Source organism: Elephantulus edwardii, unplaced genomic scaffold, assembly GCF_000299155.1.
Source record: "Elephantulus edwardii isolate Elephantulus edwardi_28Jun2011 unplaced genomic scaffold, EleEdw1.0 scaffold00013, whole genome shotgun sequence".
Taxonomy (NCBI): domain Eukaryota; kingdom Metazoa; phylum Chordata; class Mammalia; order Macroscelidea; family Macroscelididae; genus Elephantulus; species Elephantulus edwardii.
Genome location: NW_006399763.1, coordinates 1,572,492 through 1,589,649, shown reverse-complemented (window position 1 = coordinate 1,589,649; position 17,158 = coordinate 1,572,492). Strand labels below are relative to the sequence as shown.

General features: G+C 40.8%; 1 protein-coding gene across 1 annotated transcript in view; it reads right to left on the bottom strand.

Annotated features, from left to right (window-relative positions):
- SESN1 (sestrin 1) overlaps window positions 1–8,523 on the bottom strand; it is a 176,166-nt gene extending 167,643 nt beyond the window's left edge. The window contains exon 1 of the mRNA XM_006881161.1: window positions 7,796–8,523. Within this exon, the coding sequence (XP_006881223.1) occupies window positions 7,796–8,074 (279 nt within the window). The 5' untranslated portion in view covers window positions 8,075–8,523. The remainder of the gene's footprint in view (window positions 1–7,795) is intronic.
- Between the last annotated feature and the right edge of the window lie 8,635 nt (window positions 8,524–17,158).

The window sequence follows — 17,158 nt, the reverse complement described above, 5'->3', positions numbered from 1 at the left end:
TTTGGACATGTTTTAAGGAGGGACCGGTCCTTGAAGACGGGCATCATACTTGGTAGGGTGGAGGGACAGCACAGAAGGGGAAGGCCCTCTAGGAGGTGGGTTGATTCAGTGACTGGGGCAGTTGTGATGGGTGTATCGGAGATGGTGTGACTGGCTCAGGACAGAGCGGAGTTTCGGGTCGCTATGAGTCACAAGCGACTCGACAGCACATAACAACAACAGAGTTTTTCTAAGCTTTTCTTTAAGGAAGTTTAGTCTTTGGTTTTACTCATCTCTCTCTTTAATCCTAGCTATCAGAGAGACACACATAAAAACTATGAGAAAACAAAAACAACTACGAGTTATCATCTTGCCCCAGCAACAATAGCAAAGTTCAACAGTGCAGTAAACAATAAATGCTGGTGATCACTGCTGGTGGGAATGTAAAATGGTGCAACCACTATGGAAGGTGGTTTGGTGCTTTTTCAAAAAGTTGGATGTAGAAATATTATTTGACCCAGCAATGTCACCACTGGGAATATACCCTAAAGAAACCAGAGCTGCCACATAAACAGATATATGCACATCCATATTTATTGCTTCATTATTTATAATAGCAAAGAGATAGAAGCAACCCAGGTGCCCATCAACAATGAATGGATAGGGAAAACAATGGTATATTCATACAATGGAATACTATGCAGCACTGAAAAACAATGAACATGCAAAACCTTGCACAACATGGGGGCCCTAAAGGACATTATGGCACGTGAAATATCTCAGTCACAAAAGTACAAACACTGCATAGAATCACTGTTATAAAGCAGGTCTGACATGGCGAGGGGAGTGTGGTTGGGAGGAGAATGGGTTAAGATAATGACCATTGCATTGGAACAGATGAAAAGAACTGTTTAAAAGGAATATATGATTAGGCATTATATGTATGACAACAGCCCAGAATATGAGGCACACTGCAAAGGAGATTGGAGGGAGTGGGAGAGGTAGAGGTAGGTAATTGTGCTACAATGAATGAATTTTTTTAAGTGAACTGAGAGTAGGGGAAGGGATTGAGAGAGGGTAAGCTGTGCAACTATGAATGAATGAAAATCTAACTTCTCTATAAATGTTCGTTAAAATAAGAAAATAAAATTTTATTTAAAAAAAAAGAATGTGGCATCAGGATTGGAGGAAGACTTATCAATAACCTAGTGCTAGGCAGATGACACAACCTTGTTTTCAGAAAGTGAAAATGATGTGAGCACTTGTTGATGAAGCTCAGATGAAGCTCAAAGGCTATAGGACACTCTGGTGGCCTAGTGGTAAGAAGCCGAACTATAATTTCAAAGGCACGTGGTTTGAATTTACCAGCTGATCTACGGGAAAAGGATGGGCAATCTCCTCCCCTGCAATTTACTGCCTCTGAAAACCCACTGCACAGCCAGCTGTGAGCTGGTTCCAACTTGACAGCTTATAATAACAAAAAAGACCATATAATTTTAAGTATGAATTATACCTCAACATCAAGAAAGCAAAAGTCCTTACTACTGGATCAATAATGAACATCATGATAAATGGAGAAAAGATTTCACTTGGATTCACAATCAACATCCATGGTACTAAAAGTCAAGCAATCAAAAGATGTGTTGTATTTAAAAAAACTTATTGTTAAGGATCTCTCCCAAATGCTGAAGTGCAACAATGTCAACTTAAAAGCTAATGTGTATGTGATTCAAACCTTGGTCTTTTCAGTGACTTGTTATACATCTGAAAGTTGGACAATTAATAAGGATGGAAACAGAAGAATCAATGCCTTTGAACTGTGGTATTGCAAAAGAGTATTGACGATCCTATAGACTGCCAAAAGAATAAATACATCTGTCTTGGAATAAATACAGACAGACTGCTTGCTCCTCAGATGAAATTTCTACTCATGTATTTTGTCCATGATATCAAGAAGGACCAGGGCCTGGATAAAGGTATCATGTGTGCTAAAGTCGTGGTTAGTAAAAAGAGAAGATGACTCTCAACTAGATGAAATGATACAGTAACTCCAACAATGGGCTTACATTTTAAGTTGCATGATCAGGCAGAGTTTCATTGTATTGTATGACTCCAAGGCAACCAAAAATACCTAACAACAATCACCTATTATAATAGTCTTTCCTCAAAAGTACTAGGTAAATATGCTGCCAAAGGTCTGATTAAAGTGCTAAAGAATAAGGATGTCAGTTTAAAGATTAAGGTGTCCCTGACCCAAGCCATGATATTTTCAATTGCTTTGTGTTTGTGAAAGTTGGTCAATAAATAAGAAAAACTGAAGAACAACTTGACGTCTTTGAATTATGGTACTGGTGAAGAGTATCGAATATTCTATGACTTGCCAAAAGAACAAAAAATTCTGGCTTTGAGGAAGACAGAGTGCTCCTTTAGAGGCAAGTATTGTGAAACTTCATCTTCCATACATGGGGCATGTTGCCAGGAAGCAAATGTCCTTGGAGAAATATATCCTACTTGGAAAAGCAGGTGGTCAGAGAAAGAGAGGAAGACCTTCAACAAGATGGACTGACACACTGACTGCAGTAATGGGTTTGGGGAGGGCAGATGCTGTAAGTGGTGGTAGGGGGTGGGGAAGAGCTTCCCTGGGTGTGCCAGTAATATCTTTTTATCTCATTACAGAAAAGGGGGAAGAACACAGAAAAAAAGGAGGAGAAATCCTTAATGCTACAAAGAAATGATCACCTGGAATAATATGTGCCTTTTTTGGATCTGGGTCCATGGGCATGAAGCTCCTTGATAGCAGAGAAGTCCAGAACACATGGAGTAGAGAATACTGGGCTTACAGACAATGACAAAAACCAAGGACTTTTCTCCACACTTACAGTGAAAAAAGGCCTTCCCCCAGCGCTGGCATCCTGAATTTTCTCCCTTAGAGGAAGCCACCTAAACTGTAGAAGAATAAATGTCTGTTTGTCAGTTATAGCAGCATTAGAAAACTAAGACACCATCCTACCACCACCACTCAGCTTCTCCCTTTCTGGTTGCAATGCTCTGAGCTGCCTATAGCCATGACAGCAATTCCCTGCATGGAAGGCAAGAATTCTATCACCAATGGACCCATCAATGTCCTCCTATTTATAAATAAGAGTGAGCATTGGAGAGAACTATAATTAATATTTTGTTTCAGACGTGAGGGTACTACGGTGCGAGCAGTTAAATAGGGTGGAGTGATGTGACAGTGAGGCTGGAGAACTAGGTGCAAACCATTGGATGAGCATCGTATGACATTTTTTTTTACGAATTTAGACCCCAGTCTATTCTAAAAGGTTTTAAGCAAGAGATTAACATGGTCAAATTTTAATTTTGGATAAATAGCTATGCAGCCAGCCATGTGGAAGATGAATTTCAAAGTGGGAGATGCATTAAATCTGAAGAAGTAAATGGTAACAATTACAGAAACAGACAAAGCTCAAAAGCCATTTCAGGCTGCTTCTAAGTAAATATATAATAATCACCCTAACTTCAACATGTTTAGAAGAAAATCATTATTCCCCTTCCATGAATCAATTTTCTGCCACTCTTCTGTCTCAGAAAACAAGTGGCACTGTTCACCAAGAAGCTCAACCTAGAAAACCTAAATGTTGTCCTTCACTTTATTTTCTCATTGCCTAAACTCAAGTAAATACATGGGCTTTGATTCCTATCTTTTAAACAGCTCTCAAATCCACTGACTCTTTTTACATTTCCCCTACTTCATCCTACTCCACCATCATTTTCTCAACTATTGGGACAACTGTCTAATGGACACTAAAATATTAATCCAGATCTGATTCTACAGCATGTATTTTTAAGCTTTTATGGGACTCTCAAATGTATACCATTAGCATTTCAATTCCTAAACCTCATCTATTCCCTCTTACCATGAGGCCTTCAGACCTACTGTTCTGCATGTCTGTATCCCCCTCAAAAATCACACTTGGGAGTGAACAGTTATTTATTCATCAAATCTTGGCTTAAATGTCATCTTCTCAAGGAGTATTTCTCTGATAATCTAAAATTAATGTTTTCATTTAGTTCGTTATTTAAGGTAAAAAAGTTAAAATATATTTATTAGAAAGTTACATTCCTAAGGTAGACCTTCCTCCTTGTGAGGACATTGGAAGGGAGACCTATTTAGATCTTTACAGTATGTCTCCCTTGAGCACAATGTTAAAATTGTTCACCAATGGGCCCCAGTGCAGGAGCTGGGGAGCCTTGATAGAGCAATGATTAAGTACTATGCTGCTAACCAAAAGGTCACTGGTTGAAACCTACCAACTACTTACAGACAGTCTGCTTCTGTAAGGATCACAGCCTTGGAAATCCTATGGGGCAATTCTGCTGTATTACTGGGTCACTGTGAATCACAATCTATCAGGCAGCATTGAGTTCTGTCCTAGTTCTTACAATGACATCCGTCAAGAGCTCAATAAACTTTACTGAGTGAATAAATGATGGAGGGGAAACAATCACTAATTTGATAACTTCAAATATTCAGACTGATAAAAACCAAAAAGATCAAAATATCAATTTATTTACACATTAAATATTTACTTAGTAACTTCCAGGTCTCAATAAATAACTCTTACCAACAGCCCTAGTAGAGAAGTGTGGTGTGAAGAGTTTAGTGTTCAAAATGGCTTTCCTAGCCATTGAACTTGATTCTGCTATGTGGATGGGAGGGAATATGTGAATCCCAGAGGGGACTGGCTAGTATTGCCATTAAATGGAATGGATCCCACAGCAGAAGGCCAGAAAAGAGCAAGTAAGACAATGCAACTCATACTTTGGGATCAGAGATTTTTGCACCAGCCAGACTAGAGCGGAGAGGTGCAACAACTATAGCAGACACAGCAGAAAACCAGAGACCCAACATGGGACCGAATGCACCTTGTGGCTGCTATGCCATGGAAGCAGAGCTAAGAGCCTTTTCCTCCTAGTTTGTTGGAGGACAGGGGAGGAGATAACCATAAGTGACAGGACTGAGAACTTTGTAACCCGAGCCTAAAGCCTCAACTTAAAAGTCTGAGGTGTCTGTGAGCACATTTTGGAAGATGTCCTAACTGTATTCTGCTATTAACCTGGATTATAACCTTTTGGCATCCCCAATATGGTTCTATGTATACTGTGAGCTCTTACAGTGGATTTTGGACCAGTAAATCAGTAAAACTGGTGTTGGGATGAGTATTAAGAGGTATAGGAACGTAGGGGACATGTCTGATCTCAGGGCAATTGGCTTTGTGTTGTTGATGCTGTCAAGAAAGGACAGCTCACCTTTGTGAAGTTGGTAAGTCAGATATGGCCATCCCTCTGAGGTCCTTGTTCTTTTCACAAGAAAACAGACTCATAAGCATATGACTATAGTATAATAAATTGGTATAATTGGGGCAAGAACAAAATACAATAAATACAGAGATTAAAAAGAGTATAAAAATCTATGGAAAATCTTCCCAGTGAAAGAGAATCTTCAATCTTTCAGAAGGATGAATGTGTCTGGAAATAAGCATCACACAGTTCATGTATAGATATGGAAATACATACTAAGAAAGAGCAAGTAACTTGCTCAAGGTTATATAGTACATTAACATTGTGACTGTGCTATGGAGTGGATTCTGACTCATAGCGACCCTATATATAGGGCAACTGCCTCACAGGGTTTCCTGTAAAGGCTGTAAATCTTTGTGGGATGCAGACCATCTTGTCTTTCACCTGAGGAGCATCTGGTGGGTTCAAACTATCTTTTGGTTAGAAGTCAAATGCTTTATCACAGAGTCACCAAGGAGTAGCCTTTGTCTGACTTGTTATGTGGCGTCAAGTCAACTCCAATTCATAATGACCCTATGTACAACAGCTCTGAAATCTGCTCTAGCCTGAACCAATTTCATTGTCTCTGACACACCTACCATACCACTACCCCAGTCACTGGTAACCACTTAGAAAGCAAAACAAAAAAACAGAGGCTGTTAGCTGATTCTTAATTCCATGCATAGCTTTCCAGAGTACAAATGTGCTCCACATGGTTCTCTATGGCAGAGTTTTCAGAAGGGCACTGCCAGGCCTTTCTTCAGAGGTACCTATAGACAGATTTCCACCTCCAATGTTTCACTTAGCAGCCAAGCAATGTTAATCATCTGTACCACCAAGGGCCTTATATCACAGACCTTTGGCTTTGTGTACTTTTTAGGCCTATTAATTTCTATTTCAAAAAACTTTTCACAAAATTGGTTATTTGGTTTTTTAGGTTAATAACCCTTGAAGAGATGGATCGATTCAGTGATTGGGGTAATGGGAGTAGGTGTGTAGGAGACAGTGAGATTGGCACAGGATATAACAGGTTTTAGGGCTGTTGTACATAGGGTCTTTTTGAGTCGCAAGCGACTTGATGGTACATAACAACAACAATATAAGCACGGGGAAAAAGATTTAGGAAAAGACTAAAGTAACATTCTTACAGGAAGAAAAAGGTCAGAAAAATGATAAAAATTTAACACAAATGTATAAAAAGAAATAAAATGTATAATCCCACATACTCCACCCTCAGCTATTCAACAGGATTCAATGTGCATCATGATGAGACCATTATGGAGAAAAAAGCTCAGTCAGTCACTTCAGTTTAAGACCCAGAAAAATTATTTTTTATGCTTAATAGAGCAGTTTTTAAGTTTCTAAAAATTAATTGCTCTGTGGAACTCTGGATAAATGAATTCCAGGAATGGGTTCCACATTGTTACTGAAAAGACACATGTCATTAAAAAGTTTTTATGGAAATGATAATTTTTCTATTGCTTTAAACTAAAGCTAGCATAGAAGAATCATTACTCCTTAGTTTATATATTAAAATGATATATAGATAGATAGATAGATAGATATCTCCAAATAAATCATAATTTGTAAAAATTTCTCATACCGTGACTTTAAACAACACATGTGAACTGAATAATTTACAGATCAACAGGCATATATAAAGAATTACTGAATATTCTTAATATCTAAAAACAACCTTCTAAAAAACAGAAAAACTGATTTTCCCTGTCCAAAACAGGGAAAATGGTAACATTTTTAATCAGCTGTACTCACAATTTAAATAAATGAATATATGAAAAAGAAAAGAAATGAACAAAACATGCAGGCAAACAAAGAGAAATTTGACTTGGTTGAGTAATTTATCATAAAAGTGTTCCTACCATGTATACAACATGAAAGTATCAACTCATTTATAAAATAGGCTTTAATTATTTTATATATTTCTTTAAAACAATAAAAGAGAGGAAGCTTACTTACATTTAAACACCCTGTTTTTTGTTTTCAAAGACAAGAGAAAATTGTTTCAATTATCATGAACAATCAGACTACAAAAGATTAAACATTCTTTATCTTTTTAAAGGTTTTTACATATGACATTTTCCACACTGAACAGTGTAGTAATGTAAAAAAGTATAATGGCTTTGCATTTCACAATAACATGCAAAAGTGAATATAAGGAAAAACATGTCTGCAATTAACGGTAACTATTACATATTTTTTCAGAAACAATAAAGTCTCTGACTCAAACTCTCTAGAAATCCGATACTTTGTTTACTTATATTAGATAACTGCTTTTTATTTTAGTTGATTGTTCGCAATTTTTGCCTAAAGTTCAGTGTTTTATAGAAGACCAAAAGTAAAATGTACTATGAATTCATAAGAATTTACATTATAACAATGTATTCGAAATAGATGAAAAGTGAATAACTGCAAGTGAAATTTCATTATTACTAGATGTTCTTAAAATGCTACTTACTTGGACGCTCTGCAGAATAAATTCACTTTTCTCTCTTACATCTTTAAAGGGACACCTCTTAGAAAGCATTAGCAGATGAACAAGCAGCTTATTCAAGCCATCCAAAGAAACAGCATTTGAAAACCCGTCTGATGGACGATAAGGTGTCTCTTTCACTGAACGAAGATACTCTGTTTTCCTCAAAACGATCTGCCTAATTTTTTCCAGTTCTGTCTCTCTGGTACTTGAATCTCTACTGCACAGTCCATCCCATCTCACTTCATTCTCTCCTTCAGCCATGTCAACTTGAGTTTTTCCCTTTTCAGTCTTCAGTTACCTTTCACCATGCCTTCCAAAAGCACTTTATATGTTTTAAAAGAGAAATATAAGATCAGAATAATCGAGTCATCACGAAGATACACGTCTGGGTGACATTTGGAACCTGTTGTCTCTTATCGATACTTTCCACCGATCTTCAATATAGAGTTCACCCTCGCGTTCTACACCAACAGCAAGCAGTCTTCCGACCAGAAATCAAAAGGGGGGAATGTTGGAAAGTTGCAACCTTAACGGCGCCTTTGCTTTGCTAGGAGTCTTGGGAGAAGGGTGCTCCTCGGTCTCGGTATCTGCAGGTCAGCAGATAGCCTAACGACACGGAGCTGTCAAATCCGTGCTCTTCCCAAAAAGGCTGCTAACAGTTGAACGCTCTCCAGTCATTCGGGGGTTTTGTCTGTGCAGGCGCTGCGTTCTCCCAAGCTTCTCACCCCGCCTCTCCTCCAGCACCAGTCCCCGCCCTCCGCAGCTCCTCCCAGCGCTCCAGCCACCGGCTGAGCGCCGGCGGGGACGGCTTCCCGAACCCTGACACACTGGACGCGGCGCTCCCGGACCTGAGCCCTCGGCGAAGGCGGGAGCCTCCAGCAGCCGCAGTCCCGGCAACGACCTAGGCGTTGCAGAACGCCTTTGGACCCGCCGATTCCAGACTCTCCGGAAGATGCCGCTCTCCTAGAACTCCTAGCCCTGCACCCTCGCCCTCCGCACGCCAAGCCAGAGCAGGACAGGGTTGTCCCGCACCGCGCTGGCCGCGGAGCTGGCGGAGCAGCAGAGCCCCAGGAGCAGAGCCCGCCCCTTCGCCCAGCCCCATCGGTGGGGATCGGCCCAGAGGGCGGGAGCAGGGAGGGGAAACGGGGTCCTCACCCCCCCCCCCAGTCCCTCCCCTTTCTCCGCCCGGCACTAAGCGGGAGCCACCCCTGCCCCTGCGCCCTCTTCCCCGCCCAGGCAGGAGCGACCCGCGAAGGAAAAGCCATTGGAAAAAGCTCCGCCCTTCGGCGGGCTACCTTCAGACCCTAACTGCGCGCGGCCACCAACCGCTGCCGTTTCTACGCATGCGTGACGACTAGGCGGGCGCGTGCGCCCTGGGAGTGTTTTCCGTTCTTAGTCGTTTGCTGTTCCTAGAGTGGAGGAGGGGCAAAGCAGTAAGGAGGTGTAGAAATACGCTGCAACTTCATCAACGACAGGCAAGGCAAAAAGGACATAAAGCACTACTTGAGGAAACGGGCCAGACATAAAATTAGTCCAGTGAGTAACAGCCTCAGTATTACTCCAAACGCTAAATTTAAGGCGACTGGGACTCCTCGCACTGACTTCTGGGTAATGTAGTTTTAGCCCTCATACGTTCTGTTTGCGAAAGAAACTACGACTCCCAGGGACCAGCGCAACGTTTTCTGTGATGGTCTGGGAGCGGACGGTTAGGAAGCGCGCTTAGACTGGAGTCCGCAGCTAGGTGAGCGCTTTAATCTCGGCTGCTTCCTTTGCTAGCAGCCTTTGACAAGATATATTTTCTTTTTCTTTTACTTAAGAGATTTTGGAGATGAAATCAACTAGAGGTTTTATTTTCAGTCTAGGGACTTTTCCCAGTGACTTTATAGCGGGAGAGATGTCTGCCCACGTGCATGGAAAGACAAGAATTGAGAATTTGGAGGTCTCGATCCTGTGGTTTGGAAGGATTGGCTGCTTTTGTAGTGCAAAAGGGATGAAGTCAAAACAGGTGCTCCATGCTGCTGCGGTTGCGTACCTGAGTGAAGAACTGCTAAGTAAAACAGTAGATTTCCTAGTAGAAGATCATTCATTAGTGATTATTTTGTTGTGGTTACAAAAGAATGAAGAAAGGTAGCAAGATATTTGATTTCTTTATGCCTTATTTACTGAAACACTATTATGGACAGTTTCTATGCTCAACACTAAGAATATACAGCATAAGAAGTAGACATGATCTCTGCCCTTTTGAAGCAGCTATCTATATGGTGTATAAACCAGTGTTTGAAGAGGGCTGGCTTGAGAGTAAGGAGGAATAAGATAGGAATGTAGATTAAGGTCAGTACAAGAGATAATCAAGGAATGCTAAGGAGTTAAAATCAACAGGATTTAGTGACTGTCTGGTTGTATGAGATAAAGAAGGAAGATGTCTGGAGTGACTATTACTCAGATAATGAAAAGTAATCTCTTCCGTTACTCACAGTAGAGAATAGAAGAGAAGACCAGTCTTGGAATGGAAAGAGAGTCCCAGTTTGGGCATGTTAATTATGTTGTTTGAGGAATCTCCTAGTCATTGAGGTGAATGATAATATTTCTGAATAGCTTCTGTCCATAGTGAAAGCATAATTGTTAGGAAATACTGCTGTAGGTTCAGATCATGAGATAGTATAGACATCGGCATCACAGTATCTTGAATTTGAAACCTAGCTTCACCTCTTTCTAGCTATAAGAATTTGACTACATGTTTAACCTCATTAAACTCTGAATATGCTAGACGATAAAATCTTACTTGTTTTGTGTGTAAGAGGATATTACCTATCTTGCAGAGACCATTGTTGTTGTTATGTGCCGTCGAGTTGCCTGCGATTCATAGCGACCCTATGTACAACAGTCCTAAACTCCGCTCTGTCCTGTGCCAATCGCACTGTCTCTGACACTCCCATCCCAATTATCCTAGTCACTGAATCAGTCCACCTCATAGAGGGCCTTCCTCTCCTGCGTTGTCCCTCCACCCTCCCAAGCATGATGTCCCTCTCTAAGGACCGGTCTCTCCTCACAACATGTCCAAAGTATGTTAGATGGAGCCTCAGAATCCTTGCCTCCAAGGAGCCACCCGGTTTAACCCTTTCCAGGACAAATCTGTTTGTTTTCCTAGCAGTCCATGGTATTCTCAATACTCTTCTCCAGCACCACAGCTCAAAGGCATCAGTTCTCCTTCTATCCTCCTTGTCATTGTCCAACTCTCTGATGCATAACAGGTGACTGCGAAGACCATGGCCTGTATCAGATGCACCTTAGTCTCCAAAGAGACACCATTGCTCTTCAGCACTTTGGAGAGGTCCCTAACAGCAGACTTTCCCATTGCAATGCGCCTTTTAATTTCCTTACTGCTGGTGCCAATACTGTTGACTATGGAGCCAAGCAAACTAAAGCTGTGTACAATCTCAATCTCTTCACCATCCATCCTGATGCTGCCAATTGGTCCAGTGGTGAGAATCTTTGTCTTCTTGACATTGAGCCTCAATCCATATTGTAGGCTGCAGTCCTTGACACTCTGCAGCAGGCGCTTCAGGTCCTCCTCAGTTTCAGCAAGCAGGGTTGTGTCATCCGCATAACGCAGATTGTTGATAAATCGTCCACCAATCTTGACCCCACACTTCTCCTCATAGAGCCCAGCCTCCCGGTTAATCTGTTCTGCATATAGGTTGAAAAGGTATGGAGATAGGACCATTATGAAGATTTAATTGTATATAAAATTCTTGATGACTAAGATGAGCCTGGCCCAGCCATGGTATTTTCAGTCCTCTTGATATGCTTGCAAAAGCTGAACAAGGAAAAAGGAAGCCTATGGAAGAATTAACATATTTGAATTACTCTATTGATGAAGACAACCAGAAGAGATTGGGTTCAATCCATTGATTTCTGGTTGATGGGCCCAGCGTGATTCCAGCGCACCACTCCGCTCTCTGTGAAACCAGAATGTTCCTTGGAAGCAAAGATGGTGAAACTTTGTCTCACATGCTTTGGGCATGTTGATAAGAAGGGCCAGTCCTTAAAGTAGGCCATGCTTGGAAAGGTGGAGAGAAAGATTTTTGGTGAGGTGGACTGAGACTTAATACAGTAGCAGTGGGCTCAGGTGTATCAGAGAGGGTAAAAATGACATAAGATAGGGCAGGTTTCAAATCTGTTACTCCTCGGGTCACTGTGAGTCACAGTTGACTAGATTGCACATAACAACAATGATGAAGAATATTCCAGCTTAACGGTATATAACAAGACATGATAAGGTAAAAGGAGCTCTGGTGGCTTAGTGGCTATAAAGTTGTGCTATTAACCCAAGAGCAGGTGGTTTGGATCCACCAGCTGCCCCATGGGAGAAGATGAGCAGACTCTTTCTGAGCAATTTACAGCCTTTGAAAGCACACTGGTCAAAAGACATTGAGTTGGTTTTGTCTTAGAAGCAAAGTTCTGCATCAACAACAACAACAACATATAAAAACCTCAGCAAATCTACCATTTAGGAAAATGCATTTGCCAGTCACGTAGAATTATATTTAATGTGATACACTTTTGAACTGTTTAGTTCAGCCTTCTTATTTTTATTGTATCCTCATTTTTACTGCAATAAGTACACAGAAAAATGGTTAGGAAGACTGAGGTACATTCTCACAATGCAAGAATACTATGTAGCATTAAAAAAAGACAGTGAATTCATAGAACACTACACATCCTCAACGAGTCTAGAGTATGCTAAGTGAATAACTCAATCACAAAAGAACAAATACTGTGTAAGTCCTCTATTATTAAAATAGGATGGTTATGTGGTAGGAGTGGGATAGAGAAAGCAGGAATAGAATAGATAGACAATGAACACTGTAATAGATCAGGGGAAGGGAAGATCAACCTGAAACAAATAGGTGAACAAACAATAGATATATTGCAATTAATAATCTGGAACAGGACATACATAATTGGTCAGATAAGAAGAGGAGATGAGAGGAGGGGGAAGAAGCAATTGTGGAGGATTGACAGGCAAGGGAGGAGGTAGGGGGATGAAGCAAATGGATGAGTAAGGTGAAGGGAAAGGGAGATTACAGTGAGATTTCAGTGCTGTTGTTAGGTGCTGTCAAGTCAGCTGTGATTCATAGTGACCCTGTGAACAACAGGCCTAAACCTTGCCATATCCTGTGCTTTCCTCATCATCTCTAATACACTCAAGCCCATTGTGACAGTTCCTGTGACAGTCTATCTTGTTGAGGGTCTTCCTTTTCTTTCACTGACCTTCCACCTTTCCAAGCATGCATCTTTTCCCAAGGCCTGGGCCCTCCCTTAACAACATATCCAAAGTGTATAAGACAAAGCTTCAGAGACATCTTTTCTTCTAAGAAGCACTCTGGTTGTACTTTCTCCAAGATACATGTGTTTATTTTGGCAGTCCATGGGATATTCAGAACTGTTCTCCAACATAACTCAAAGGTGTCGATGATTCTTCTGTCATCCTTAGTCATTGTCCAACTTTCAGAAGGAAGTAACAGAAAAGACTGTGGCTTGAATCAGGAGCACTTTAGCCTTTGAACTGACATCGTTATTCCTTCACACTGTGGAGAGATCTTTGACAGCACATTTTCCTAATGCAACATGTTTTTATTTTTTTTATTGATTATGGATCCAAGCAAGATTAAATTATTGACAATTTCAGTATTTTTGTTATTACTTTTATGTGCCATCAAGTTGACTGTGACTCATAACAATCCTATGTACAACATCTCAAAACCCTGCTTTATCCTGAGCCAGTCTCATGTCTTTGACTCACCTACCCTTGTTGTTGTTGTTGTTGATGATGATGATGATTGCCTTTGAGTCAAGCACAACTCATAGCAACCCTGTGAACTAAAGGCTTCAGCCCCTCTACAACTATCAACATTTATCAAAGTTCATAGAGTTTCCAGAGGCAAGTTGTTTAGGAAGTGGATGCTACTCCTACTTCCAAACATGTTGTAGAATGTTATTATTGGTTGAGTCACCTGCAGTGTATAGTGACCCTGTGTATAGCAGCTCTGAACCCTTCCCTGCTCTAAGCCCGTTTCACTGATTCTAACACACCAACCCCCATCACATCCAGGGTCTCCCTCTCCTGTACTTTCTGTCCACCCTTCCAAGCATAATGTCCTTCTCCAATGACTGATCTCTCTTAGCCTTGTGCCCAAAGTAAATGAGGTAGAGCTTCAAAATCCTAACTTCCAAGGAGATACTTGGTTTCACCCTCTCCAAGACAGATCTGTTTGTTGTCTTGGCAGTCTATGGTATGTTCAAGATTCTTCTCCAGCACCACAGCTCAAAGGCATCTACTTCTGTCATCCATAGTCATTGTCCAACTTTCTGAAGCATAACAAGTAATTGAGAAAACCATGGCCTGGATTAGGCGCACCTTTGTATCCAGAGTGACATTTTTGCTCTTCAGCACTCTGCAGAGGTCCATGACAGCAGATTTTCCCAATGCAGTTCGTCTTTTGATTTCCTGACTGTTGGTTTGAAGAGTGTTGATTGTGGATCCAAGCATGCTGTAATTGCTAACAACCTCAATCTCTTCTCCATCTATTATGGTGCTGTCAATTGGCCCAGTGGTAAAAATCTTTGTCTTCTTGATGTTGAGCTTCAATCCATATTGAAGACTATAGTCCTTGACCTTTTGCAGGAAGTGCTTCAGGTCTTCTTCAGTTTCAGCAAGCAAGGTTGTGTCATCTGCATATCATAGGTTGTTGATGAATTTAAAAACCAACTCAGGAATTGGTTTGAGGACTTAAACACTAATGAAAGAAGTCAGATAAGCTGTGGGAAGCTATCAAGAATATTGTTCATGAAGAATGCAAAAAGTCATTACTAAGAAGGAAGAAAAAGAGAAGACCAAAATGGATGTCAGAAGAGACTGAATATTACACTAGAATGCCAAGAAGCCAAAGCAAAGGGGAAAAAAACCAAGAAATTAAGGAGCTGAATAGATTTCAAAGGGCTGCTTGGGAAGACAAGGCAAAATATTATAATAAAATGTGCAAAGAGCTGGAGTCAGAAAATCAAAAGGGCCGAATTCACTCAGCATTTCTTAAGCTGAAAGAACTAAACAATAAATTGAAGCCAAGAGTTGCAGTGCTTAACCATGCTATGGACAGAATAGTAAATGATTCAAGAAATATTAAAAGAAGATGGAAGGAGTATACAGAGTCACTGTGCCAAAAAGGGTTGGCTGACACAGAAGAACTTCAAGAAACAACATATGGTCAAGAGGCAATGGTGATGAAGGAGGAGGTTTAGGCTGCTCTGAAAGATCTAGCAAAAAAAGAAAGCCTCTGGAATTGATGGAATGCCAATTGATGTATTTCAGCAAACAAATGCATGTGCTCACCAAGTTGTGCCAAGAAATCTGGAGGATAACTACTTGGCAAACTCATTAGAAGAGATCCATATTTATTCCCATTTCCAAAAAAAAGTGACCCAACAGAGTGTAGAAATTATAGTACAATATCACTAATATCACATACTAGCAAAATCCTGCTGAAGATTATCCAGAAAAGACTTGAACAGTACATTGACAGAGAACTACCAGAAATACAGGCTGGGTTTAGAAGAGATCGTGGCACTAGGGACATTATTGCCAATGTCAGATGGATCTTGGCAGAAAGCAGAGAGCACTGTTTCATTGACTATGCAAAGGCATTTGATTGTGTGGATCACAATAAATTGTGGCTAACCTTGAGGAAAATGAGAATCTCAGAACACTTGATCATGCTTATACGAAACCTATATTTGGACCAAGAAGCAATCATCAGAAAAGAGTGAGAAAACACTTAATGGTTCAAAAGCAAGAAAGGACTGCATCATGGATGCATTCTGTCCCCGTACCTTTTCAATCTGTATCCAGAACAGAGCATTTGGGAAACAGGGCTTTATAAGGAGGAGTGTAGCATCAGCATTGGAGGGAGACTCATTAACAGCCTACCCTCATTACTCTAGTTGTGTCAGTCCATCTCATCTGAGGTCTTTCTCTCCTGTGCTGTCCCTCCACCCTTCTAAGCATGATATCCTTCTCCAAAGACTGATTCCTTCTGGCTACATGCTAAAAGTATGTGAGACCAAGTTTCAGAAATCCTTGCCTCTAAAGAGCAGCTTGGTTTCACCCTCTCTAGGACACACCTGTTCTCTTGGCAGTCCATGGTATATTCAATACTCTTCTCTAACACCACAGCTCAAAGGCATCAATTCTTCTATCGTCTTTGGTCATCATCCAGTTCTCTGATTTTTATGCATAGCAAGTAATTTCAAAGACCATGGCCTGAATCAGGCACACCTTAGTCTCTAGACTGCCATCCTTGCACTTAGCCCTCTGGAGAGGTCTCTGACAGCAGATTTTACTTGTGCAATTTGTCTTTTGATTTCCTGACTGCTAGTACCAAGAGTGTTGGTTGTGGAACCAAGCAAGCTGAAATTGTTAACAGTCTCTATTTGTTCTCTGCTGTTAGAAGCTCTCAAGTCAAGTATGACTCAGCAACCCTCAGAACAACTGAACTGAACACTGTCCTATCCTATGCCGTCCTCAAAATACCTGACACACTCAAACCCATTGCCATAGTCACTGTCTCAACCCACCTGCTTGAAGGTTGTCTTATCTTTTGCCTCCACTCCATCTTCCCAAGCATGATGTTCCTCTCCAAAGAATATCCTCTCCTAGAAACATGCCCAAAGTATGTGAAATGAAGCTTCATCATCCTGCCTCTAAGAAGCACTCTTGCTGCACTTTCTTTGAGATGTATCTGTTTGTTCTTTTGGCACTCGATGGGATCTTTAGTACTCTTCTCCAACACCATAGTGCAAAGGCATCAATTCTTCTGTCATCTTTAGTCCAGCTTGCAGATGAATAGCAAGTGACTTAAAAGACTTTGGCCTGAATCAGGCACACTTTACTCCTCAAATTGACATCATGGTTGTTACTGTTTTATTCCTCAGTAATTTGGAGTGGTCTCTGATTACAGACTTTACCACTGCAATATGTCTCCTGATCTCCTGACTGCTGGTACCAGTATGTTGATTGTGGATCCAAGTAAGATAAAGTTGTTGACAGTCTCAATCCTTTCTCCATCTTGATGTTGCCTGCGGGTCCAGTGGTGAGAGTTTTTGTGATGTTGAGATGCAATCCATATTGAAGGCTGAACTGTTTAACCTTCTACACAAGTGCTTCAAGTCCCCCTCACTTTCAGAAAACAAGGTTATGTCATCTGCATAATGAAAGTAGTTAATGAATCTTCCTCCAATTATGATTTCTTCATAGAGTCCAGCTTCTCAAATAATTTTTTCAGCATA